The following is a 25,441-nucleotide window of genomic DNA, read 5'->3' as shown; positions in this document are numbered from 1 at the left end:
ACAAGCGATTTTTTGCACTTCGGGAAGCTCTGTTACTTTGGTTTGGTTTTGTCCTTCCTTTAAAAGAGAGATCTAGAGGGATGGGTCTAGATATGTTAGATCAATGTCGTGGAGAGAAATATGTGAACTGGCGTACAGCATCATCATGCAGACAGAGTCAACCCAGAACTTTTCAACACTTTTATTATGTAAAAAAATTAAAGTTATTACATTAGCAACGTATTCAAGAAAAAAAAGACTTCAACACGTACCTACGACCAGTTTCGTTGAGTAATAGTATCTAGTACGCGAAAACTATCGGGCCAAACAACAAAATTTCTTGCAAAAGTAATCTGCCAAGTATAAGTTTGATTAGAATACCGTATAAAAGTATTTCGAGTTGGTATCGCGGGTAAAGGCGGTCTTGGGGAAAGCAATTTATACGCACGATTAGCTTTCCCGCAAACAAACGGGTTTTGCGGCAAATTTTTTTAGCAATTTATTATAATTGTACACAACTATGGCTTTTAGAGCGAGATCTCATCATCACCTCAGAATTGAGCCAGAAAATAAACGGAACTCAAACGCTTGTGTCGAGGCATACATGTAAGTACTGAATATGTTAAAGAGAAAATGAGAGTAACCTTTATCGGTAAACTTATAAAAGCGTTTCAGCGTTTAAGAATATGAAGTCAATTGAATTACAGCGTTACAGCCTAACTGCTAAACGCAACATGGCTATTTCTACCAAGTAAGCGGGTGAGGAAACGATGATGAATCCCTGAAACTTGTCTGGGCGAAGTGTTCAAAATGTTAGCCAGTCATACACCGTGGACGTGTATCTAACTACACTGTTAAATCCTCGACGTTTGCATACAACTGCTTGTCGTACATTCTCATGTCAATTAGCTTCTGCAGAGAAAAATAATATAATAATCAGCAACATTAAAAAAGGTTTTAAGTGGTTATCTTCACAAGTGGTCAGGTTTTCACACCAAAACAAATTCAAGGAGGAAGTATTTTATGGCGTCGTCGTCTGCAACTCTTTGTGCGTCTCATTGCAGTTTTGCAATCATCGTATGATCTTTTAAATAACCATAAAGTGTTAATTGTCATTGAGACATTCAATCGTCATTGAGACGCTATTTAAGCTCAATGCTGTTACGTTTAACCCTAATTAGCTGAACCTAAGCCAGTCGGTCTTACGTGAAAAAAAAACTTTCATATTGATAAAAATTCTGACCTTGTGTAGGGTTTCCATGTCCTTAAGCTGATTTTTCAATTCAGTGAAAGTTGGTCTTGCGTCTGGGTCATTCTTCCAGCATTTCATCATGATCTGATACCTGGTATTATTCAAATAATCTGTTAAAGATTTAAAGAATGTTTCCTTGTACGACGAGGGAGAACAAGTAAATAAAGAAAACTTACAACTTTTCATCGACGTGTTGTGGTTTAGGCATCCTGTATCCATCCTGGAGTAAGTTTGCAATTTTTCTTCCATCCATTCGTGGGTAAGGTGAACCGCCTGGAAGAACCACAAGACCATCGAAATATAAATGTGACAAAAAAACGACCTTCAATGAAACACCACCTTTGTCACTAGATGTAGTTTGAAGCTCATTACGTTTGTCTAACTGAACACGATACATTGTTTAATTAAACATGGTGTAAAGCAAAAAACATCTACAGAGCCTTATAAAATTCCATTCGATGTTACCTATGGTGAAAATCTCGTATAACAGAACTCCATAACTCCATCTGCAGAAAGACAAATCAAACGAATATAAATTTAGTGACTATAGAAATAAACAGTATATACGACAAATAAAATAAATGTATTCTTTGACAAAGCATAGAATTCAAGTCCTGATTAAAATTGATAAAATTTTTGATAAACTGCTACGGGTTATAATCAGGTATACTTACACATCACTTTTGGTGGTATATTTACCATACAATAAGGCCTCATAAGCTGTCCACTTCACGGGAAGACGGCCCTAAAGATTTTAAATATCACTTTGTGAAACTGCTCGAGAATTATAGGAAGCGAGTAGTCAGAAATAGTGATATTTAAAATTGTACTCGTAAACGCATGGCTGATAGTTTCATTGGGGTCCCAAGGAATTCATAATCGAAATCAGGAATATATCAGCTCAACTACAACAGTGATTGTCAAAGATCACTAAACTGAACGAAATGTAATACCGCCCTCACCTCCCCTTTTTCTTGATTACCTTTGTCTTTCGTTCATAAATATTTTCCTGCTGCACATCTCTGGCCATTCCGAAGTCTGTCACTTTACACATTTCCTTTTGTCCAACCAACACATTACGGGCCGCAAGGTCTCGGTGAATGATCTAAGAAAGAATTGATGTAACAGCAAAAATTAGCGATTGTAGAAGAAAAAGAACTGAAATGAAATGGTTCAGAGAGGAAAATAGAAATATCTAGCAACATAATATGGTGTGTGTATTTCTTTTTCTTCCAGATGGCAGAAAATTAAAACTACTACAATAACTGCTCCATATTCCAAAGAGAAGCAAACTACTTTATTTCTGCAATACGTAGTCATTTCAAAGAACGCTTACCTTAACATTTTAATCGAAATAGGATTCTGTAATGAAGCAGTTTAGCGACCAAAGACGATTTTTTTAAGTTGAAGTTTTAATTCCTTTTCTTCCTTGTCATTAAAATGGATATTTGTTGTACACTCAGTTTAGGCTGAATATCTTAAAAGATCCTATTCCTTCACGTCTCTGCCTTTGCTCACACGAGAAAAACCCAGATATTTTATTTCGATGGGGTACACTTGCAACGATGCACAAATATCTCCATTCTCGCATTGAAATAAAACTTATATGGTGACGTCAAAATCGAGAGGGTTCCTGGCCCTAAAGAAATAGCCTCGACAAGACGGTAAGAAAACGTCTGCATCTCCCAGGCGTGATCTTGTGAAGACATAATATTCCATGCCAGACAGAGCTTAACATGACGATAGACCTTACGAGAAGGTGTTAGAATTGTTTGTCTTTTGCGTTTTTAACTAACTTACAGATTTTGCGGACAAGTAACTCATTCCATCAGCAATTTGCCAAGCAAACTTCATCAGCTGCTGTGACGTCAGATTTGTTTGTGGTTTGATATCCGGGTCTTTGTAGTAAGTGTCTTTTAATCCACGGCTCTTTCTCAGGTAACCCAGCAGATCCCCAAAAGGCACATATTCAATCAAAACCAACAGCTGTTCTGAAGAAATTAAACAATTTAATTGATATGTTATTTTCTTTAAAAAAAAAGCAGTAATTGAAATAGATGAATAGCCCAGTCATGGTCAACTGTTTTGAAGAAATCGCATGAAAACAAGAAAAACTATGCGACGGTCCCATAAGAAAGTACAGACCAATTATTCCCTTACAAAAAGCGTTTCTGCTTCTACAACAGAATGACCTGTTCAGTGGCAAATATTCGGTCTTAGTCTATCAGTAAATCCAGGAACGTCTGTGTTGGCTAAAACAAGATAAAATTACCTTATGCGATGGTTGTTTGTTTTGCTCAATTGCGAAGCGGTCACCCTTCCACTGAGGCAAATTATCAATGACGAGAAAGCGTTACAAAGTAAATCATAAGAAAAATGTGTACAGCAAAATTAGACCCGCATAACCAAAGCATACCAGATTCTGTAACACATCCCAGAAGTTTAATGACGTAAGGATGTGGTTTCAGCTGCTTCATTGTGTCAAGTTCTTTCATCAGATCTCTCTTGTCCGATTCAGAAGCGTTTGCTGGAGCATTAAAAACAAGAAATAAAATTTGGTTAACGGGAATAATATGCGAAATTTCGGAATAACAACGTAACTTATGAAATGGCAAATAGCTAAATAATTACAGTAACCCGGTAACATTTCCTGAATGTCTGTAGGCCAAGAATCATTCAATTTACAGTACAAGAGCTCACTTTTAAGCATCTTAATAGCCACTGTGGTCGTTTCAGGACTCCCTCGAAGTCCTACTGCTGTTCCCTTGGCAACCTGACCAAAAGCACCTTTACCAATGATTTTTTCTATGGTCACGTTATGTCTAGGAACTTCCCAGCAGCGTGTTAATGGATGAAGAGGCACGTAATCAGCACCTGGAGGGGTACTTTGTGCTTTTCTATCATCTTTGTTGACTTCTATGAGATCCATGTATTCCGCATGAGGCTGGGTGAGTTTTCTTGAATCAGGTAGACTTGGTTCGATATCTTCTAATAATGTTTCATTCTATTAAACCAACACACTGTTAAGGTATTCATATCCAAATCTGTTATTAATCCCAGTAAAAAGTACCTCATGGTTATAAAAATCAGTTCACCCATTTTTATCAGACAAATGTTTATATTCTTCCATGATAAGAGATTATTGATAAGAGATTATAAATAGTTTATAACTTCTTGTCCATATTATTACTAACATTTTGTTCTCTGCTTTTGAAACTATCATGTCCAATAGAGTGATCGAGGCTCATAGCAAATTCGTCGAAGCTACAAACTGCAACGTGAAGATTGTCGATTGGTAGTCCAATATTTTGACAAATAAACGCACGAAACAACTCTTGCAGTACCAAGCTCCTAAACTCACCTTTAGAAAATAAGGCATCAAGAAAATACGACGGCAAAAATGTACGAAATCTATTATTTAGAAAGCAAATATCAACCGGGTGCAGACCAATTAGCGATCTGCGAAGTGAAACCAAGCGGTTGAACCAGGGACAATCGAAGGAAAATCCATGGAGTGGCTTGTTAAAGGACATGATCACAGGACAAAGACCTTATCGAGCCTAACTTCCTCTTTTATTTCATTGTATCTGCCACTGATGCAATATGCTTTTTTTACGTAGAACTACAAATTTTTTCCTTCTCATTTGCAGCAAGCGTTTATTTTCAAAATAGAAAGTAGAGGTAAAGTAAGATTACATAATTTCTGGTCACACTAACATGACCTCAATGTCTTAGCTGTAACTTACGTGGCAAACACGTCTCTCATCTTCATAAGTCCTACAATTGAGAAAGCATAGAAATAATCATAAAACGCTAAGAATTTCATCAGTTTTTATTGGAGTTTTGTGTTAAGATGAAACCATTTCGGGCACATTATATCGACACAATTCAACTAGCAGAAAATTCTTACCTCTGTTTCCCTACAGCGCCTGAAAAAGAACGAAAGGAAAAAATACAAATGATTTAAACGCGAGTAAAAATTTGCTTTTGCGTGAAAAAGAATCTTGCAGCCAAACATAGATTATGATTTTTTACCTACCTTTCTTATGTAGCCAGATTATGTAAATAATTAGAAGAAGGACTGTGAAGGCAAGAACCCCAATTATGGCCAACAAGACGTTGTTGGATGGGCAGTTACATTCCTCAGGACCTAAAATGATTCATTTTGCAAAGCTTGATGAAATAACATTCAAACAACATTTAAACTGATCCTGGTCGATACACTGCTCTCACTACATAGCTGAGGTTCATGACCGGAAAACGTTAACTCTAATTGGCTTGGTACGAAGTTAGAGTAAGGTGCTACTCTCTCTAAAATAATTTTTAAGAGTAAGACTTTGTTTAATTAAATAAAACAACAACGACAAAAACAAAAACTTGGAAGTGTATCAGTCACAGAATAAGTTGTTTAATTAAATAGATACGGAATACGATTATAAAGAGTCCATCTTCGGAAGAATACGTGTAAACATTGAACAATGTCTTTGTAAAATTTACCTTTTGTTGTGCTTTCCGAGCCATCTGTGGGTATTAAAACTTGTTTAATTGAGTCTGGATTGACTTTAAAACCTCTGAATTTGCCTTGCCTTGCAGCATCCGACAGGACAATCAAAACGTTGCTGACGACTACAGTTTGATTGAACCTCATCATAAAGTCAAGAACAACACTGCCACACCTAGATAAGGGGGGGGGGGGGGGAGAGAGAGAGAGAGAGAGAGAGCAAAGAGTATCATCGCACACGTTCGAACTTTGGCGATTTTTAAGTGTTAAAAATATATTGAGATTTAACCAATGTATTAAACCAAGGTAAATAGAGACAATATTAAAGACAATATACTTCAAACATAAATTAACTTGTATTATATAAGATTTGCTAGAGCAGAAAAAACACTTGTACAGCTAAAATACAACACATTGAAATAAAGCTCCTTTCCCCTACTAGAAGGCAAATTTGAGTTTGCATTTGTTGTTTCAGTGTAGAACAACAAAATGTACCTTACCTGGTGTTCACAGTGTTGGCGGATAAGCAGCCAAACCTGAAGGCAATTTGACAAGCCTAAAAGGACATATCAAGAAAAAACGTATATTCAAATGCTTGTCACATATTGAAGATCGTTCAGAATATCTTATTTTTTAACAGAAATATTAAGATTTCATTCAAGAACAGATTGATTAAGATTCACTTTTCATGATAAATCTCATGGCAGTATTCCTTAAACTCCAGTGTATGGATCAAGTAGATTATCTAACCATTTCTGGAAATTTCGCAGCAACTTCTGAGCGTCTGCTACAGTTCTCCTGTATTGTCGCTGTCAGGTAAACGTCTGTGCTTACTGTTTGAACTGGGGAAAAACAAAATACGACTTAAAATGAACGTTTGTTTGTTTGTTTGCACAAGAATTATCATTTGAACTCATGTATAGAAAACAGCCTTTACTTACAAAGAACACCAAATAAAATGTACGAATGGGAGGCCAATTTGAGAGATAATGTTTTTCTTGTGTTCTACGTCACGATGGTGTTCTCAGAATCGTTCCCCTAGTCGTCTTCCTTTTCGCCGAAGTATAACTCTTTGAAATAACCGCAAGTTATGAAATAGATGACATTGGTAGAGGCAGTCCCAACATTATTTATGAAAGGAAGAGTTTTGTGTCATGCAGGTTAAAGCCTCGGGTTGATCATTTATTTAGAAAGTGTTTCTGACCAAATAGTCGTCTACGTTTTATGCAAAAGTAATATACCAGTATTTGGATCATTTTGAAGTAATTTAAATTTGTTAGAAGGACAGGTCTTACTGCGTGATTGTGCCGCTAAAATGGAATACGATCATTCTCTTCTTTCTGCGCCGTTTGTAGAATGCCGACTTTCGATCCGTTGTTAAAGATTCCCTTGAATGACAAAGGTAGGATGGCCACGGTTTTTTGAAGAACTGGCATATTGCCTCTGATTTCTTGGAAAATCAGAACTGTCAATATATAGGCGATGAAGCCTAAGACACTGAGAATAAGGAATGGTATTCTTGTAGTTTCAACTTTCATTCACATCATTGACTATCAAGTTTGTGTTCAAACGGTTCATGATAGTCGATGATAGTTGACAAAATACCACCCAATGAGATCGCGTAATTGTACACAAGTATGATGCGAGCTGAGCTCAGAAATTTCAGTGGCATTTGAAATTTTAGTCAAGAAGTTAGAAGCTGAAGATACTGAAGCCTACCAGGAAATGATGAGAATTAATTCCAATACCTATTTTAGTCATTATGTTATATGCCATTTCGGTTTGAGCCCGCTTTGGCAAAACTGCTGACCTAACCACTAACATTCACTATCCTCCTCTCGTTCAAACAACAAAAACTATCATTAACTATCATGTCGAATTTAGATATGTCCAAACTACATGACATTTGATGAAATGTAATGATAGAGCATGATAGTTTGTGTTCAAACGCGCTTAATAGTTGAAACTATCGTCAACTATCCGGACCGTTTAAACGGGGCTTCAGTTTTTCTTTTGCGACCATGATGAAAGGCAATCATAGTGCGCACAAGTTCAGGATAAATAATGTTTTCTTTTTCAGATGTCGTGTATGATGTCAGCTTCGGTTAAAATGATATTTCATTGAGCGTTATTGCGAACTTTGGTTTGGGAAAACGAGTCAGAGTTGAAAGAAACGACCGTAAGCGACTTCCAGTTAAGAGATTACCTTTCGATTAATAGGGTATAAGTGAGAACAATGAGTCAGTGAAACAATACGCCAGAAACGTACGGGCTTCTCTTATATCTTCTCTTTATGTCGCCAGGTATGACTGTTCACTCCACAGTTTTCTCCATTGTGTCATCATTGTGTCATACTAAATTAAAAAGAATAGTCACTTTCAAACTGTTATTTTTTCAATTCTTCTCTTTTGATTATTCGTGTTTCATGATTGTCCTCATTAAACCAAATTTCAATGATCATGGCAACTCTAGCCACTGAATACGAAATTTGTCTTGTATCTGTTTCTTGTGCTGCTAAAGTTTGATTTAAACGAAGACAAGCTAGAACTAGAATATCTCATCTCAAACTTGACAACGGAAAGAGACCTAAGATTCGACTTTAAAGATGTTTTTAGAAGCCTAGAAAGGTTTCAGGTTGGTTAGAGGATGTGAAGCAGCGCAAGGAAAGAATTTGCAACCCGTGTTTTGAGCGGGATATCATACTGGTGAGGTTGCAGTTGAAAAGTAATTCTTGGTATTTTGCAATTTCTAATAAAATTGCAAAGCAACGATACTCAGAGCTAAAGCTTTTCCAAACGGAAGAAATTATCATGATTCAAGTTCGTGGAGAAAGGGTCTCGAGTGAAAATAGACTGGAAATAGGGAGAGAGAGAGAGAGAGAGAGAGCGACCAGAGAGAGAAAGAACTTTAAAGGTGTGGAGCGAGTCGAGAAAAACGCGAAATGGGGTTTGATAGGGTGAAGAATAGGCAGAACACAGCGAGGAGAAGACGATAGAGAACAAGAAAAGGGTAAAGTAAAATGACGAATATCTAGCGAAGACCAATGTGAGAAGGCAATACAAAGAGCTACAGAAAACAGACTGAAAAGAGGTCAACAACAAAGAGAAAGCGAACGAAGATCCCCGAAAACTAAGACCGAAGACCTAGGAAAATGAAGACCCCTTCATGACCTTTAGACATGAAGTTTGCGTCACGCTCTGTAGCTTCACCGAATAAAACCTGTGAAAAGATTGACAACCTCTCTGTTCGCAGCGTGAGAAAGCGTGATCATACATTATTCATCAAGCTAAAGCGAAATCGCCGACAATAGGCCACTTCTGAGTTCTCGCGGTTCAGTAATCTGGTGTCGAAATTACGGTGCGCAGAGGAGGCCAAGTGCGAAGTAATTTTCATCGGTAAAAGAATGAATTCCCGTGGTGGTGAAAATGACAAAATAGTTCTCTGAATTCAGTGTGAGAGAGTGAAATTTTTTTGTAGGAGAGATGCATCAACTAAGTGATGGCGGCAAAGGAAAGAAAAACGCAGTGAATTTAAATGTAAGAAGATAAAACGAAAGTGTTGCAGACTTCTCTTACCAGATTCAGATCAGCATGTGTCAGTAAACCACTTAAAATATCTGTGTGTGCCAGCCAATGATTAAAATCTCAGTTTATAGATATGCCATATATTTGCAGTTGGCATACAAATATCAACTGCGACGTAAGTAAAATTTTTCTCGTTGATTCAGGTTCTTGCAAGCGAAGAACTCACCCGTGAACTCACCCGTAAAAACCTCGATGTTGATGACATGGAGAGTGCTTGAAAACAAAGTAAAGAAAAGGATAAACCGTTGAAAGGGGAAAATAAGATTCATTTGAACATACTTTCTTCTGCCTTGACTTGCTGGATATTTTCATCCTCTTGTTTCAGGCTTTCACCAAGCTCATTAGTTGCAGTAATGGCAAACTGATACACCTCTCCTCTCTCCAATGTTATTTTCAATTCTCTCACAGAAACGTTTTTGATTTTCCTTATTACTGTCCAATGTCCCACTTTTCCATCAGTCACTACTCTTTGGTACACTGTATACATGATAATAACTTTTCCATTACTTTCTGGCTCCTTCCACTTTAAGGTAATTGTATCGTCTGTTGTTTCACCTGGCAGTTCGTCTACTTCCACCACATCCGGGGCTCCTAGATTGATGTCAACGACACGAACGGCGTGAAATTTCTAATAATTATACAACTTCTTGTTACAAACCTGGTCACAACCATTATCAGTGATTAAATAATCTGTAAATTGGTCGAGGATTTTTTGGAATATTTGAGACGAAAGTGTATGGCAAGCAAAATTAAGTTAAATATTGAGATGAATTCAAAATAATTTGAAAGGACAAAAAGTGATAATGAGAAGCCTAACATGATGATCGGTTATTGCCTAAAGCAAATACTGCATTTAGAAGGTGAATTTAACGATACACTGACTTCTACTAGCATTTAACTGCTGTTTACACGCGATCAAATGAAGGACCGATCCATATAAGACGTCGCAATTCATCATTCGTTTGTGTCACGTAGTTACAGAAAGGATCTCAGTTCGTGTGCAACTACTTTCTGCTTTTGAAAAGTTTGACATCGCGCATGACTTAGTACAGGCACTCTGCAATGACGCAGCGGAAAAATGAGTGCGCATGCTCCGCTTCTCGAGCCATTTGAGCGTCCAGGCCTACGATTCTTCTTCTGCAAACATAAGCTGGCGCGGGTTTTTCCGCCGAGACAACAAGCTTTTTTCTTCAGGAGGTTTGCCAACCGAGAAGGCTATGAGAAGAAGCGCTAAAGCGAAAACAGATGCAACGAACTTCATTGCCATGTTTCACATGTTCAACTTCAGTTACTAAGTTCACACCTGTTACCACAATAGTTTTTTTGTTGAGTGAGATATGTGCCGTATGTGATTCGAAAGAAATTCTCTTGAAAACGGCAACCTTAATTGTTTTGGTTTGGGCTTATCCCTGCGAAATGAAAATAAGCTATTTTTCATTTTAAAGGAAATATACGGAGGATTCTTTGAGGCCGTCCACACACTGTTTGACGAGATTTCCCCATAATATTTGCATGTTAAAAGCGATTTTCATGAAAGGCCTATTTCTTCAAACTTCAATTCTTAAGTCAAACGATGTGTGGAAATTGTCTCACTGCCTAAAGGGATAGTTGGTTATTGGGCCTTCTGAATATGGCCGGTACGAGTTTAGGAAAAATGTATCCAACTATCCTAAAGGTCACTATGCAGCGGCTGTTGTTGTTGCTGATTCATATTACAGATTTTGAAACATGAACATCAGAAATTAAATATAACTGGCCATTAAGGAGGGGACAAACGCTGAAAATCGAAAATCTTGTAATGCGGCAAGCAGATAACATTGTTAAAACTGGGTTACTCACAACAAATCTAAGTTGGCGAAAAAATGATTAGTGTAAAGTGCTCAGTCACGATATCACTTTTGATTCCTCACCTTCAAACTTAGTCTTAATGTTCCATACAGTAGGATCTCCCTCGAACACAACATTTCTGGAAAACAGTTTCACTGTGTAGTTGGTATCTTTCTCCAAACCACGAAACGAATAACTTGTCGTCCCAGGATCGGTGATATTAACCTTTTTTATCTCAGTTTCATCCTTTTGTAAGATCACTTGGAATCCTGTAATCTGACTTCCTCCATCATCAGCTGGTGCAGTCCATTGTATTATTATAGAAGTTGCTTGAATGACTGATTCTGATTTGATGGATGCTTTCCCTGGTTTTTCTACATAGTGCCATAGGAGAAGAGATTACTTTGAGTTTTGTCACAACACTAAGGATGAATGCAAGTCCACGTCTTCTCACAGCTAATTATTCAACTTTCATACACTGTTCGAATTCCGATTTTCTGATTAGATGATTTGTATCACGTGATACTGGATTGTAACGAAACTACCTCCTTGACATCGTCATCGTGCTGTAATGGCCATGGTGCAAATTCAACACACCGTTGTCATTACACCATGGCTTGGTTTACCTTGTATATAGTGGTTTCACTGCAGTGTTTCTTTGTACAGTGTATTCAGTATGAATAATAAAAATGTTAACGCACTTATGGCTCGTGAGTTATCAGGATTTACCTGTACTCGTTCACAAACAATGAACTCGGAATATTCAATACCGCAAGAGGCTTATTGAAATTTCTCGTACATTGTCAGTGAACTCGTGCAAGTAAATCCCCACAGTTCACTCGCTGAGTGCGTTAACCTGTAATTAATGAATATAAATGTAGCTACCGGATAAGTTCAGCTAAGAGCCTCATATAAAGAGGCACAATTGATAGTCCATGGTTGAGGAAGTTTCCTATGGATACTCACATGTGAAGATGTCATCCATCTTCCTGAAGTTCAAAGCTCTTTTGTAACGTGTTTAATGCAAAGAAAGGGCAAGGTGTCGACAATTTACTTTAAATTTTTTTTTTACAAATATGGGTGCATTTCCATCTAAAAGATCAGGCTAACTATATCCGGTATAATTCCAGTAATATTCTGTTATACCTCATTGGGGCAACGAAGGCGAAAAAATATGTGAAGGTCTAATGCTGCTAAAGAGGGAAAAAATGTGAATGGGAACGCCCAGATAAGGCCGTAGGATGTATGTCGAAAACTAAGCGGACAAATTGTTCGTAAATGAAAGAATAATAAATCCCTTACTCGATGGTTTAACATAAGCATATGTTTTTTCCACACGCCCATGGGCCTTGCAAAATATCCGCACGTATTAAAAGATAAACTATCGAATGAGATGTACGAAGTGAATGAGTTACTCTGTCCAATACTTTGTAAGAACATTTGGGTTTTACCTCTAATTCACCTGAAACAGTGATAATGAGCAAAAAGGCAAAAGAAAATGCTGACCTTATATAGAACTTCTTCTTATCAAAATACAGTGATCTCATTGACTTACTTATCTGAGTTATCTTTATTAATTTCTCATCAGATGGAATAAGTCCATTGGCAGCAATGCACTTGTAATGACCAAAATCTTGATCACCCCTGAGTGGCACTTGTACTTTGTTTTCTCTGGCTGTGACTCTGTTTATTTCACTTCCTTCAGGTTTGTACCAAGAGAGTGTTGGTGTAGGAACACCATCAGAAAGACACTTCAAAGTCACTGTCTTGCCAATCCAAGACTTCTTTGATGACGTGGTGACATTTCGAATTGTGGGCGGGTCTTAGAATAAATGTCAATGCAATAAGCAATTGAATAAATAATCGGTGATACTTCATATCAATCAGAACATTAATGATCTTTATCATTCCACTGCTGTGTCATTTTACCAAACAAAATAACGAAAATGGCAAAATATGCCACAGTATTACACTTTAGAACAAGCCAAAAATACGTAGCAACACATTGGCCGCCCTGAACGATCCGAACTTTCATTTTTTTGTTTAATTTTTTAAATTTGACTGCTAAAGTAGCGAACTTTTAAGCAAGAAAGAACACCTTATACGACCGATACGATACACAGATAAGGCCGTAGGATGTAATTCGCATACTAAAATTAAAACACTGATAACTGAAAATAATAGTGGAATAATAAATCAATTATTCGAGAGTTTAACACATAATACGAGCGGAAATTTTGCTAATTACTCATATTTTCTCTCGCCTCTGAGGGCTCGGAAAAATTACTTCGCAACCAAAATAAGGTGTATTTATTTTTTTCTTAGAGGGCACGCTGACGAATCCTGCAATCTGATGGTTTCTTAGCGCGGTCTGTATTTTCCTATCCCTGCCTAAGGGCATAGCAACACTTATCGCGAGATGCAGAGTCATCCGTACCCTCGTTGCCATTCTTCATAAATAAATTTCGTTTAGCTAGCTGGGCATTATTTTTTAAGCAAAGCCGTGGGTCACGAAATGGGTTGACTTGAGGCCTAAAAACCGTTTGTAGTTAATTTTAATTCTTCACAAAAAGTTAAACGTGAGGTATCTGTTTTAAATTGAATTAATCAATGGGACTTGTACTGATTCAATAGCGGAGCGCGGAGAACACGCAGCGTAGACTATACTTATTAAAAAAATAATAGTTGCAACAGTAACCCATCAAGTCGGAAAAATTTGATCGTACAACCAAAATGAGGGTTGTCTAGTACACCCAAACCGCCACCATTCGTTAAAGACAGTTGGCGAAATCTGATAAACCATCTCTCATTAGATGGAAACGCATACCGGAAGTCAATTTGTAAGACACTTAGAAAATATTCCGCAAGTAACTACTGAGGGTCGTTGAGAATGTTGTCGAATGAATGACTCGTCTCAGTTGATGTCGACTCAAGACACACTAGTTCAGTTGCGATTAATAGCCGTACTTACCACAATTATTGATCGTGATAGAAGATGTCTTGAGGCTATTAATCGGAAGACATGCCATTTGCGATAAATAATCGTAATTTAAGGACTTCAAGACAAGTAATCGTGAAATTTCACTCCAGAACTAAAAAAATCCGGAAATTTATAAACACCTGTTTACACTAGTTGCCAGATTAAGCAACATAGGCTTGAATACTATGGTAAAACAGCTCATAACTTACATTTCTAGGAAGAGCAACCTTTAGTCTCTGTTTTCATAGACATGCAAATTCGTCAAAACTCGGAAATCTTCAGTGCCCCCCTCTTTTGGAACAACTGACTGCAAGTCCACGTGGTCTTTGAGCAATAATGAACGACTTCATAAAAAGAGGTGTGCGTTAGCGAAGGGGAACATCCATCGGCCTCGAAGTGCAAATCAGAGGTCCTGCCTCTCCAGTACCAAAACAATGGGAAAAGTATATTTTCAATCCAAAAAACAAGGTGTGGCTCGAATTATTTAGTTCAGCATGTTTTATTTAACCGTTAAGTTCTAGTTTTGTTTCCGGCAAATTATATAGAGAATAATACATGGGCGCGCGTAGATATGGAAAGCTTCATATCTTTCTTTTGGATAGTGTCACGCCAAGTTTATTAGCATCTTTCCCACTCTAAAGAATTTAATTTTCTCCTTTCCCATTTGTCCCTTGCAGCGTGACATTAACAAAATGTAAGGGAGCCATTTTAAAATTTGGCGCTCCTGCTATAATTACCTCACCCAAGGTGATTACAGCGAGATATGACGCACTCCTCTACCAATGAGAGTGCGTGCATCTCTATAATCACCCAAGCAATTATACTAAAAACATATATATCAATAGCAGACAGGAGGGTCATAAGTTTCTCGTCTTGAAACATAAATGTTGTTTAGGCTGGTCTTAACAGAGGAAAAACAGTGGATTGTTTTTATACTAGATAGTAACAAGTTCCAAAGTTCAGCATTTCTAATGAAATATGATTTCCTGTAATAATCTTGATTATGTCCGTAGATTAAGTTATCATCATTAATGTAAAATTTACGTGTACGATGACATTGCTCAAAGTATGCAAGCAGATGTATTCCCTTACATCGATAGATATAAGACCATTCCTGTAATTGAAAATAGAAGCAGGTCTGATATCTCTCTTTAAAAATCAAGAGGCGGTTGGGGAAATTACTCTCTTAACTCACTTTCCCTTGTAAAGAGGCAGATATTGAATATGGCTTGTTAAAAAGGTTGTCACAGAGCATCAGTAACAATAGACTTGTACTTGCACAAGTGCAACCCTGATGCCAAAATGTGATTGGTGGGAGCAACAAACCCTTATGCTGCGATCTCGTTGCAATTGGCTTGGGCGAAATGGCATTTCTGGATATTTACGTCGTTTTTGTTTGCTTGTTTTTTTTCTTTAAAGGAAATGTTTTATATATGTGGTATAATCCAAGGGTATCCGCCGCTTTCGCCCCCTATCGAGTTCGCCCCTACCTTATACCGTGTGCATGTCTGGTGTCATTTTGATGGGTGAGTTCAAAATCTAAAGATTAGCACAACGTCCATGCTTGCTTTTTACCTGCTCCTAACAACAGAGGTCAAATGCCTGCGCATATGTAAACGCGGAACAATGAATGAGTTGGCAATCATCGGATCCTTGCGTTTGCGCACAGATTTCTGGGATCGTCACGTGGCAGATATTGTAACCCGCTATAAAGGAACGTATGGCGAAAGGTTTGTGTGGACGTCCAAAAAATGCGATTTTGGTAAGAGATTATGGCTTTTTCGCAGCAGTTTTATCATACATGGTGAAAGATAATGTTGTTACCTTGGAAGTTAAGGTTTTTGCTGGAATTAACACGGAATATGTTATAAAAAATACAGAAAACTTCTCTCCTTACGTAAGGTCTATTGTGAAATCGTCATCGTGTAATGGTCTCAAAGTATTACAAAATTACCCAGAAATCGCTACGAAAAAACACTTTTAAAAGTATTTTCAGTTGTATTTATACATGCACGGCCTATTTTTATACTTTCTAACGTATTTGATAGACAAATAACGTTTTAAAATATACTTCCTCAAAGGAGAGAAGTCGTTGTCAGCGGAGATAAAATGAGCGATGAAAAAAACATGAGGAAATCCCCAGTTCAAGCGATAGATTGTTTGAGAAAAATCCAAAGGTCTTTGAGCCGCAATTTTTTCTTCTCGAACTCCCTGAAGGATCTTGTCAGGAAAGCAAGATCACGGGAACTCCGGCAGAAACTGTGGACGTATCATCAGCTGTGCATCGCTCCTTAAGAGACCAATTTGTATCACTCATCGCCACAGAAGAAAGGGTACAGTCTTGAGCCAATCATCAACGCTGATTCGTTCTCATTGATCACAACAAAGAAGTGTAGGTATTTTATCACTTTAATGTACCAGGGTAATATTTAATGCTCACGCACGCCATTTCAATCTCCTGCTGCCTCAAGGTAGCTTTTATAGCGCTCTTTCGTATTACTAAGCCAAGCTAGAAATAGACTTAACTCACGCACAAAAAACTGACACGGCTTAGTTGAGTTATTCCTTGGCGATTCATATGGTTTTTCTAAATTTGGAAACCATTACGCAATGTCAAATTCACAATAAACCTTGCGCGTGGAGACAAGTTAATAGGTAGATTTTACTACACATTACATAGTTTTCCAAACAAAAACTTACTCTTCCCTTGAATCAGCATTACCCTAGTCCACTTCTGATAAAGGAACGGCGAAAAAACGATAATCTCTCTCTAAAATCTTTTTTCAGACGTCAGAAAAACCTTTCGCCATACAATTCCTTCCAGTGAGTTGCAATGTTTGCCCGCGATCCCAGAAATCTATGCGCAAACACAAGGATCCGATTACTGGCAACTCATTCATTAAGTATCTCACAGAGCGGGGCGGCACAGTGCTTGCAGGTTACACAACCTCCTAAACCAGAAAGTCATGGACATCAATTACAAGAGCGCAGCATTTGTCTTTCCTTTCCCTGTCTTTCGATGAAAACAAAGAGTGAAGGTTGTAATCACTCCATAGTAGAGTCCGTCACTTTTGTGTTATTTGACAGTCGAGTATTCAGTATATGGTGGCAAGGCCTACGAATAATGAAATATAAAATGGATTCTCGCCCTCAAATAGTATATCTCTTCGAACGCCACACGAAAATATGAGCGAAAACCTTGGGCATGCAGTTTTAATTTCAGCCCATTTTCACATTTACCAGCTGATCTCAGCTATCAGTTAAAAAAAGTGTAATTTCTCAGCTTACAGTGAGGATCTTGACCAATTCTCAGCTTTCCATTAAGCCCCAACCAGAGCCCTCACACGGGATAGGAATATGCGATAGCCTTGTGCGCTAGGCAAACAGAGTGAATTTTGGGTTGTGATAATGACTTACAAATGGCTTTAAGCCATTTTCTGAGTTAAAAACAGTCCAACTGAAGCAATGACTTGGTGAGAAAATTGTCGCGCCCTCCAGAGCAAAATAAAAAATTGTTTCCACCTATATTTAATTGTCCCAACCAGTACTCGAGACTGATGCACACAAAGCTGAAAAGGATTTGAGGTGGAATTCTGTTTCCTTACACTTTTGAACAGATTCATCAGTTTTGTGTAACTAAACCCCAATAACAGGATTCACACTTTAAATAAAGTAAATTCAGAGATAGAAAATTAAGGTTAAAATGTACTTACAGTGAACTACAATTGTTGTATCAACAGAAGTGATTTCCATTGAGTTATTGGCTTGACATGTATACTGTCCTGCATCTGTTCTGTTTATATTATCGAACTTTAAAAACGCAGCTTTCTTCCCTGAACTTTCCAGTTCTCCATTTCTAATCCATGCTACATCCGGCAGTGGTTTCCCAGAAGCTTCACAGGTTATGATAACAGGGGATCCTTCAATGTAATATTTTCCTCCCAAAGAGATGTTTATAAGTGGTGCCTCTGAAAGGTAAAAGTGATTATATCATTGCTCATATGGCTTAGCAAATTTTACTTGGACTGAGTTTTAAAATTTACCCAATTACAATAAAATAAATAGAGAATAATACATGGGCTCGCATAGATATGGAATTTCTCTTCGAGTGTTTAACTCGATCGCACACGAGTGAGCGCAGCGAACGAATGAGATGTCGAGTTGAAAACGAGAAGAGAAACTCCATATCTACATACAAGGTGCTGGATTCTAGATTCTACCCCTGCAGATTCCGGATTCCATCTCAAATTACCTTTTTTAACTTTCCTTTTAAACAAAGACCAAATTAAGGAAAATTTAAACTGAAATACAATTTTTATAACACCTCGTGTATGTCACAAATAATTGCAGACTATGGCTGAGAAAAGCTTGTTTTCCTCTATGTAACTGGCAATGATATTCGACATTATGAGATAGCGCATAAAACGGTGTTCAACCAACTCAACTGTACTTTAACCTTTGCAAAATCGCAAAAGATCTGCATTTACACGGTAATTTTCCAAGAATAACAGATTCGTCTTTCTATATTTCCTTTTTTCTTTAAAAGGTTAACCAAGTCAAGTCACATTACGTGGCCCGCCGCTACTTTCTTTTCTAGAAAATGTTGTTCGACCCTAAAATCTGGTAATATCTTATTTCATTCGCTCCGAGATAGGATGCTTTATGAAATCTTCAAATTTGTTATTCCGAATGCCAAATATCAAAGAAAGCGGTTTACGTTTAAATGGCGAAAATTCGACTTAGAAATAGACCTCTCCCGGCTCCCTTAGGTATCCATATATAACTTTGTTCAAAGTTTATCGTAATTGGAAACGTGTGGTCCGTCGCCATGTTGGTGTTCCAAGCAAATACTGTGGGATTTTAACGCTTTTGTTATGTAAATAATTACTTTTATCACTCCAAATTTGCATACCTATTGACCACGTGAGTGGACTGCACTCTTTTGGACACCAAATGACGAAATTTTACGAGGTTATTTCGAGCTCTCGTTACCTCGAGCTCACAGGGATTAGCCCGAACTTTATTGGGAAATAAGGTCTTTGAATCGGAGCAGAAGACTCATTAATAGCTAGTAAGGAACTTTAGCTATGTCAGTATCGAAGTCGATTGGGGGATAGGTCATGATGATTTTGTCAGTGTCTCGGGAGCTGTAATAGTCAAAATTCTCCAGCGTACAAAGTGCGTTCTATATGGTCTGCACGGTCTGCAGCATGACCGTGGTTGCATGGATGCGCATGAAAACCGTTGATACGGATGATATGGATTTTCAGCAAATGGATTTCAGCGGGATTCTGGATTCCAATGCCCAGGGTTCCGGATTCCACTAGCAAAAATTTCCTGGATTCGGGAATCCGGATTACAATACCTGGGGCGAATCATTATCACATAACGCTATGCGTGAATAAAAAGTACGAACGAAGCAAAACTGCTCTTTTGAAAGCAGCATTTCCTGAAATGCCGCGCGTAACATTTGTATTCAGTTTCAACCTTATACATCAAAAGCTTCGAATCGCTGACCGTTAAAACCGTTCTCACGACCGATAGACGATGTTCAAATTTCGAGGTGAAGACAGCGATGTGTTCCGTTTCTATAGGACAGGTATCGACGGAATCAAAATTTTGCTCAAGTTACAGGTCACACCACCTCAAATACAAACGGGATTAATTAATGATTCCTAAACACCGCGCGTTATAAAGACATGAAATTCACTTAATTTATCGATGTTATGAGTATCCTCAATGCTGATATAAAAAAAAAAGGCCAATAGAGGATCATGGGGGAGCCCAAAGCAAATCCGTCTTTTGCCACACGACCGTTGTTTACAACATTAAATGTGACCTGTACGATGCAGGTTATGTTGGTTTTACACGCCGCCATGCATCTACATCAACATGTTCAAGAACACAGAAAATCGACTCCATCGATTGGAAGGCATTTTCGCAACAAGCACTCTTTGGCCTTGAGGGATCTTAAAAAGAATTTCAGTGTTTTAAAGAAGAGTACGAACAAATTGGACTGCCTACCTTATGAAATGTTTTTTTATTCAAGAACTGAGACCTGCTCTCAATGTGCAGTCGGACTGAATTCGTGCAAAGGTTTTTAAATAGGCTTTTTTTTAGTATCATGATTGAGATATCACAAATGTTTTCAACTTTGAATCACAGTTAAATGACCAAGAAGTTACATACTTAATATCACACTTGTTTCCATGTACTTATAACGTTGTTAGGACATCCAAGATACTGTGTTCGAAAATGTAAGTTGAAACACTTAGAGAGAAAATTAAAGAGTCTGTTCAAAGAACACTTCGCTTCTGTTTCATACACGAAAATTTCTTGAAAAGTTTAGGTTGCATAAGCTCAAAAAAATGATTCATACTCTAAATTGAAATGGAATACTTTTAGTCCCTTGGAGCTGTTTGCGAAACTCAGCTAGTTTCTCGGTGGGGAAACCAAAATTAGCAATAAAATTAGAGCTGTTGAACTGACCTCCATGAGTAACAGCATCTTCTAGGAACAGCATCCCTACCTTGCCAAGTTGATCATCATTGCATCATTTTCTGTTTGCATGCTCAAAGTATTTCAAAGAGCATAAAGAGCTTGGATTATAGACTTTGTTGATTTGTTGCTTCCATAACTTTTAGGAGAATTTTGCTCCAGCGCATAAATCAAATCTAAGTCTCGGATTGCTCCTTAGTCTCAGAACTTACTTGAGGAAGTCACCGTTCTGTTGACTAAATTTATATCTGTAAACCTTGAAGATCATAATACTCAGAAAGCAGCGAAAGGCTTAATGTCGACTTTCATTCCCTTTGGCAAGTCCCTTTGGCAAGTCCCTTTAAAAGGCTTGAAAAGCAATGCCATTTTTTCCACACCAAATTAATTTCACATGCTGCCTGTGATTGGTCATGCAATATTCTCCTTCACTGATTTAGCAAAATCATAGAACTAGTTGGATTGTTTCTAATGTTGACTGGCCATTTTTAATTGAGAGCTTTGCTAAGAGAAAATCTTATTATTCATATTAATAATAGTTATCTATGCATAACAGAGCAACCCAGTAGTTGGTGCCAGAAGAATGAAGCAATAACTCTTTGAATTCTTTCTCACGAGAATTACAACAAAGTAAACGGTAGAATTTATTTTCTCCTTTTGTTGAGCGTCGCATGCCATATAAAAGTAGCACTATTGTTCCAAAAAGTCGGGTTAGCTGGCCACTTTCAGCCCTGCATAGGGAGGTTTGTGCAAATTTATATGCTATTGTTTACTTTTTCCAGATCTCAGAAATATGAGACGTGAGTTTAATGAATTTGATTTATATTTGATTATTAATGGTTATGTCTCTAATACGTACCTGCCACAATAAGCTGCACTATACTTCGAACATGCCATCCCCATATTTCACATTTAAATTTGGTATTATCTCCAGGGTTGATGTTCTTGATAACCAGGGTAGCTCTTCCTTCAATTTTAACTCTTCCTTTGTAAGATGAAGGGATGGAAGGATGTTCTTGCACACCACGACTGTCCTTAAAAATCATTTTGACAAATGCACTATTTACCAGAACACTGTAGACAATGCCCTGAGTCTTATTATGTGGATCAGTGTAGTCCCACACCAGGTTGGCATTACTACCATTGTTAAAGTAGCTTGGATCAGAAGGTTCCTGGGTGAAACGCACATCCACACCCCCTAAAATAGACAACCATAAACATAATATTCTCAGCCCTTTAGTTACATGTGTAAGGATAATATTAAGGAAAAAGGGCTTAAAATAGAGTTCACCACAAAGGCACTTTTAGAGTAAACAGTAACAACATTAAGAGTGAATATGCACTATATTGGTATTCACTGATATCAATCAGCTCGAAATTTACTTTCTGTTGCTAGGATATAAGGTTCAATAACAGTAGTGTGTAACTATCTGTGCCTTTTGAAAATCATTTTTGACAAGTTGCATTTTCTTTAATTTCCAGACTGTGTTCAGTGGTGAATTCCCAAAATTTAAAAGTCAGTGGAACACTTGAAGAAATTTTTTTAAAAAGAACTTATCAAGGTGAAAAATGGAAAGTAGACATGTCCACACATATTATATGTATCTTAAACCATTGAATGGGGGATTTATTATTCCACTCATTTCATTTTCTAGTCTTTTGGCTTCTTTTTTTGAAAAGTTGTATGGTCTTATCTGAGCATCCTGCCCATCAAATAAGATGTACATGAAAGAAGAAAACAACAGAAATTAAAGAAACCATTTAATGTTCTCAGTGACCGAACAAAATTCTTAATATTGGCTTTACAGTTCACTGCTGAAAAAATCATGTCTAAAAACTGGAAAAAAAATAAAAGATCACATGCTTCACTTCTGTCCCTATTCTTGCCCTGTTCTACAGTGTATAACCAAGGTATATTTAGCATGTTCCATTGCCCCAACAAGGTAAAATAACATAATAATGAATAAGAATTAAGAAATATTTGCTTAAGGTGGAGTGAATATTATTTATTGATCTTCCCTTCACCTTCAACAAATAATTGTTTCAGTATACAGTAATTGCTCAGGTGCTTTCAAATTCTATTATAAATTCTGTAAATAAAGAAAGCATTGTCCAGATTTTGTTACAGTTGTGTTGATTACCTGTATCAAGATTAGCGAGAAGTTTTAAGAGGCTTTTTGCATTAGATCAGCAAAAACTTCATCCTTTTGTTTAATAAAGTGATCATTTAATATCTTTTGTGCTCTTCACAGTTTAATTTTCTACTATTGCTTTTATCCCTTCCTCACAGATTTTTGACAAAATGCGAGGCAGCCATTTTGAAATTTAGTGCTCTTACTATAATCACCCACACATGGTGATTATAGCGAGATATGATGCAATCCTTGACCAATAAGGGATTGCGCATCTCTATAATCACCTGAGCAATTATACTAATGATATTTAATCACTGAAGTCTTCACATAACACAAGTTAAAACAACAACAACAGCAAAAACAATGCAATGATCAATCATGTCATGTGTGGACCATAATGCTTTCTTATCAGAGTCAGAATCTAGAAATTTAAGTCTTTTGTACCATTTTGGAGGAGATTCTACTTTAGTTCCTCAGATTTTGAATGTTAGGAATTGATCAAGCAAAGATTTTGACAAAGATTGCGATCAGTTTGCATGAGGTGAAATCAGAGAGACTTTCACCAATTTTCATGAAATCCAGCTTTCTCTGACGTTATCTTCATAAATTAATTTAACTTGTTTACACCAACAGCTGAATTCTTGTTTTTAACCTTGAAGTCATGATCCTACAGTTGTAAGCACCCAGCAAACATTGCTGCCATTCACTTTCATTCACTTTGGCAAGCCCCCACACCACAAAGGCAAAAAAACCCATACTAATTGTTTTTACTGGTCAAAAATTTCATCTATGACTTGTGATTGGTCAGATGCTCATTTCTCACTTGTGAGGAAAACCATCTGACCTATCAGAATTTGTGCAGCTCATTACAAATCAATTTTTTTTTCCAAATTTAGCTTGGAGTAAATCTCAGTACGTATATTATAAGCCCACATATATACACACATTTCAAAAACTTTAGTCTTAGTAAAACTTTACCTTTTTCTAAATATACAACAAAAATAAGTAGCCCATGATTGAAGGTGTGGGATACCACAACCATATGTGCATAAAGCTTAAAACTGGTCAATTCAATAAACAATTCATACATGTAGGTAATTGAGCAGAGAAAAGCTCAATTATCCAACCAAGTGCATTATGTAGTCTCTTTACATGATTGCTACTTGGAGGAAAAATCACACTCAACTTAACTAGCAGCAAATATTCTTGCTGAGGTCATTCTTTAAACCAATAATGAGTGGAAAATTGTTAATAACTCTTCCCTATGATGAGTAATAGATGGCAATTAAGGAAGAGAGTTTAGGTACAGATGGCAACTCTTTCCTGGGTTTCCACAGCCATCATGTTTGTAATGGAAAGCCACCTGACAAAGCAGGAACTTTTCTCATGGCTAAGAAGACGAATCACACTAATCAAGATTATAGTGCACTTCTTAGTTTCAATGTTGATGTTATATTCTGAACGTATGGTATTGTTACACTTAAAGCATAAAATCCTTTGTTGTTGATTTCTATCGCATCATAGTTATTCAGACTTCATTTATCACGTCATTGAAATTCCAACATCATATCTTAAATTTAAAATACATCAATACATTTGACAAACATCACGTTCAGAAATTAAGGGTCGGCGTTTTCGGTTTCTAAGCTTAAAATAGCACTTGGTAAAAAACACTGTAACATCCTTTGCAGGAGAATAAATTTCACAATTACCTGACCCGTGAAACTTTACCAGCAAAAGAAAGAGTAAGTAAATTTCATGATCACGAACAGACACCATCTTATCAGACCTTCGCTGATGCGTCAATGAGGCAGGTTGCGCCTAAATCTTTCAAAACTCCCCTGAAGGGATAGAAGAAAAGGTCCCTCTTCGCTTTGAGACTGGGACCGAGTGTCACGATCACCCTCGTGAAATTGTCGGCCGTAGTCGGCAAAATTGCCTAAACAACATGGCGGATAGTGCAATTTATGGAAGAAAACTCGATCAAACCTATACACTTGGAACATTTTACATGAATTGTAGAAACTTTCCTTTCAGAGTAACGTTCCATTCAGAGTAAACTATGTGCGAAACTTACGAATGTGTCGAATGAGCGTGACTCAATGGCACCGATATCGATCACGCGCGCGTTATGAAGCTGGATTCTTTTTCAAGGGCCGTATTCCTTGGGCCGGAAACTGAAATCAAGCGGATCACGAGCGAAATAATTACGCAATCCAGACGCGCAAACTCAGTCAGTACATAGCAAGAAGTGCGGGAAAATCAAATCGAATCAATTTTTTAGAGGGTAATTTTCCCCAAGATTACCTCTATCTTGGTATTAGCTCATTCGTGTATCTTCGAACTATGTCATCTCTAAGACTTTCAGTCTTGTGCCGAAGTAAAATCAGCCGAGAAGCCACTGCACGAACACGAAGTGGAAACAACAACTAGCTTTGTTATGTATTACAGCTACGGTATTGGTAAGGGTAAGTCTAAAGTCAGCGGGGCGTCTTACATAAACTCTGCTTACGAGAGGGAATGTTAAATGGAGGGATGCAGGGGTGTAGGGGTTATGGGGAGACCAAGAGGAAAGGGGGATCCAAAAACTTCCAATTGTAGCATTTCATAAAAACCGAAAATGAAATCTACTCTTTATTCTGATTTTTAGAGCCAGGTGTGTAGTGAGGGCGTGAAATTGCGCCTAAT

General features: G+C 37.5%; 1 protein-coding gene across 1 annotated transcript; it reads right to left on the bottom strand.

Annotated features, from left to right (window-relative positions):
- Positions 1-211: 211 nt before the first annotated feature.
- On the bottom strand, positions 212-24,605 carry LOC131787623 (uncharacterized). Its single transcript, XM_066168911.1, has 21 exons — positions 24,466-24,605; positions 21,478-21,816; positions 17,837-18,091; positions 12,699-12,965; positions 11,227-11,517; positions 9,596-9,907; positions 6,483-6,574; positions 6,233-6,288; positions 5,648-5,907; positions 5,271-5,381; positions 5,142-5,160; positions 4,978-5,008; positions 3,932-4,235; positions 3,648-3,758; positions 3,032-3,222; positions 2,214-2,336; positions 1,906-1,976; positions 1,697-1,737; positions 1,408-1,504; positions 1,223-1,322; positions 212-891 (listed from the first exon to the last, which is right to left on the bottom strand). The coding sequence occupies exons 1-21, from the start codon at positions 24,530-24,532 to the stop codon at positions 826-828; spliced, it is 3,204 nt and encodes a 1,067-aa protein (XP_066025008.1). The 5' UTR covers positions 24,533-24,605; the 3' UTR covers positions 212-825.
- Between the last annotated feature and the right edge of the window lie 836 nt (positions 24,606-25,441).

Source organism: Pocillopora verrucosa, chromosome 6, assembly GCF_036669915.1.
Source record: "Pocillopora verrucosa isolate sample1 chromosome 6, ASM3666991v2, whole genome shotgun sequence".
In the NCBI taxonomy this organism is placed as follows: domain Eukaryota; kingdom Metazoa; phylum Cnidaria; class Anthozoa; order Scleractinia; family Pocilloporidae; genus Pocillopora; species Pocillopora verrucosa.
Note: the sequence above shows the minus strand (reverse complement) of the source record. Positions and strands in the feature narration are given on the sequence as shown.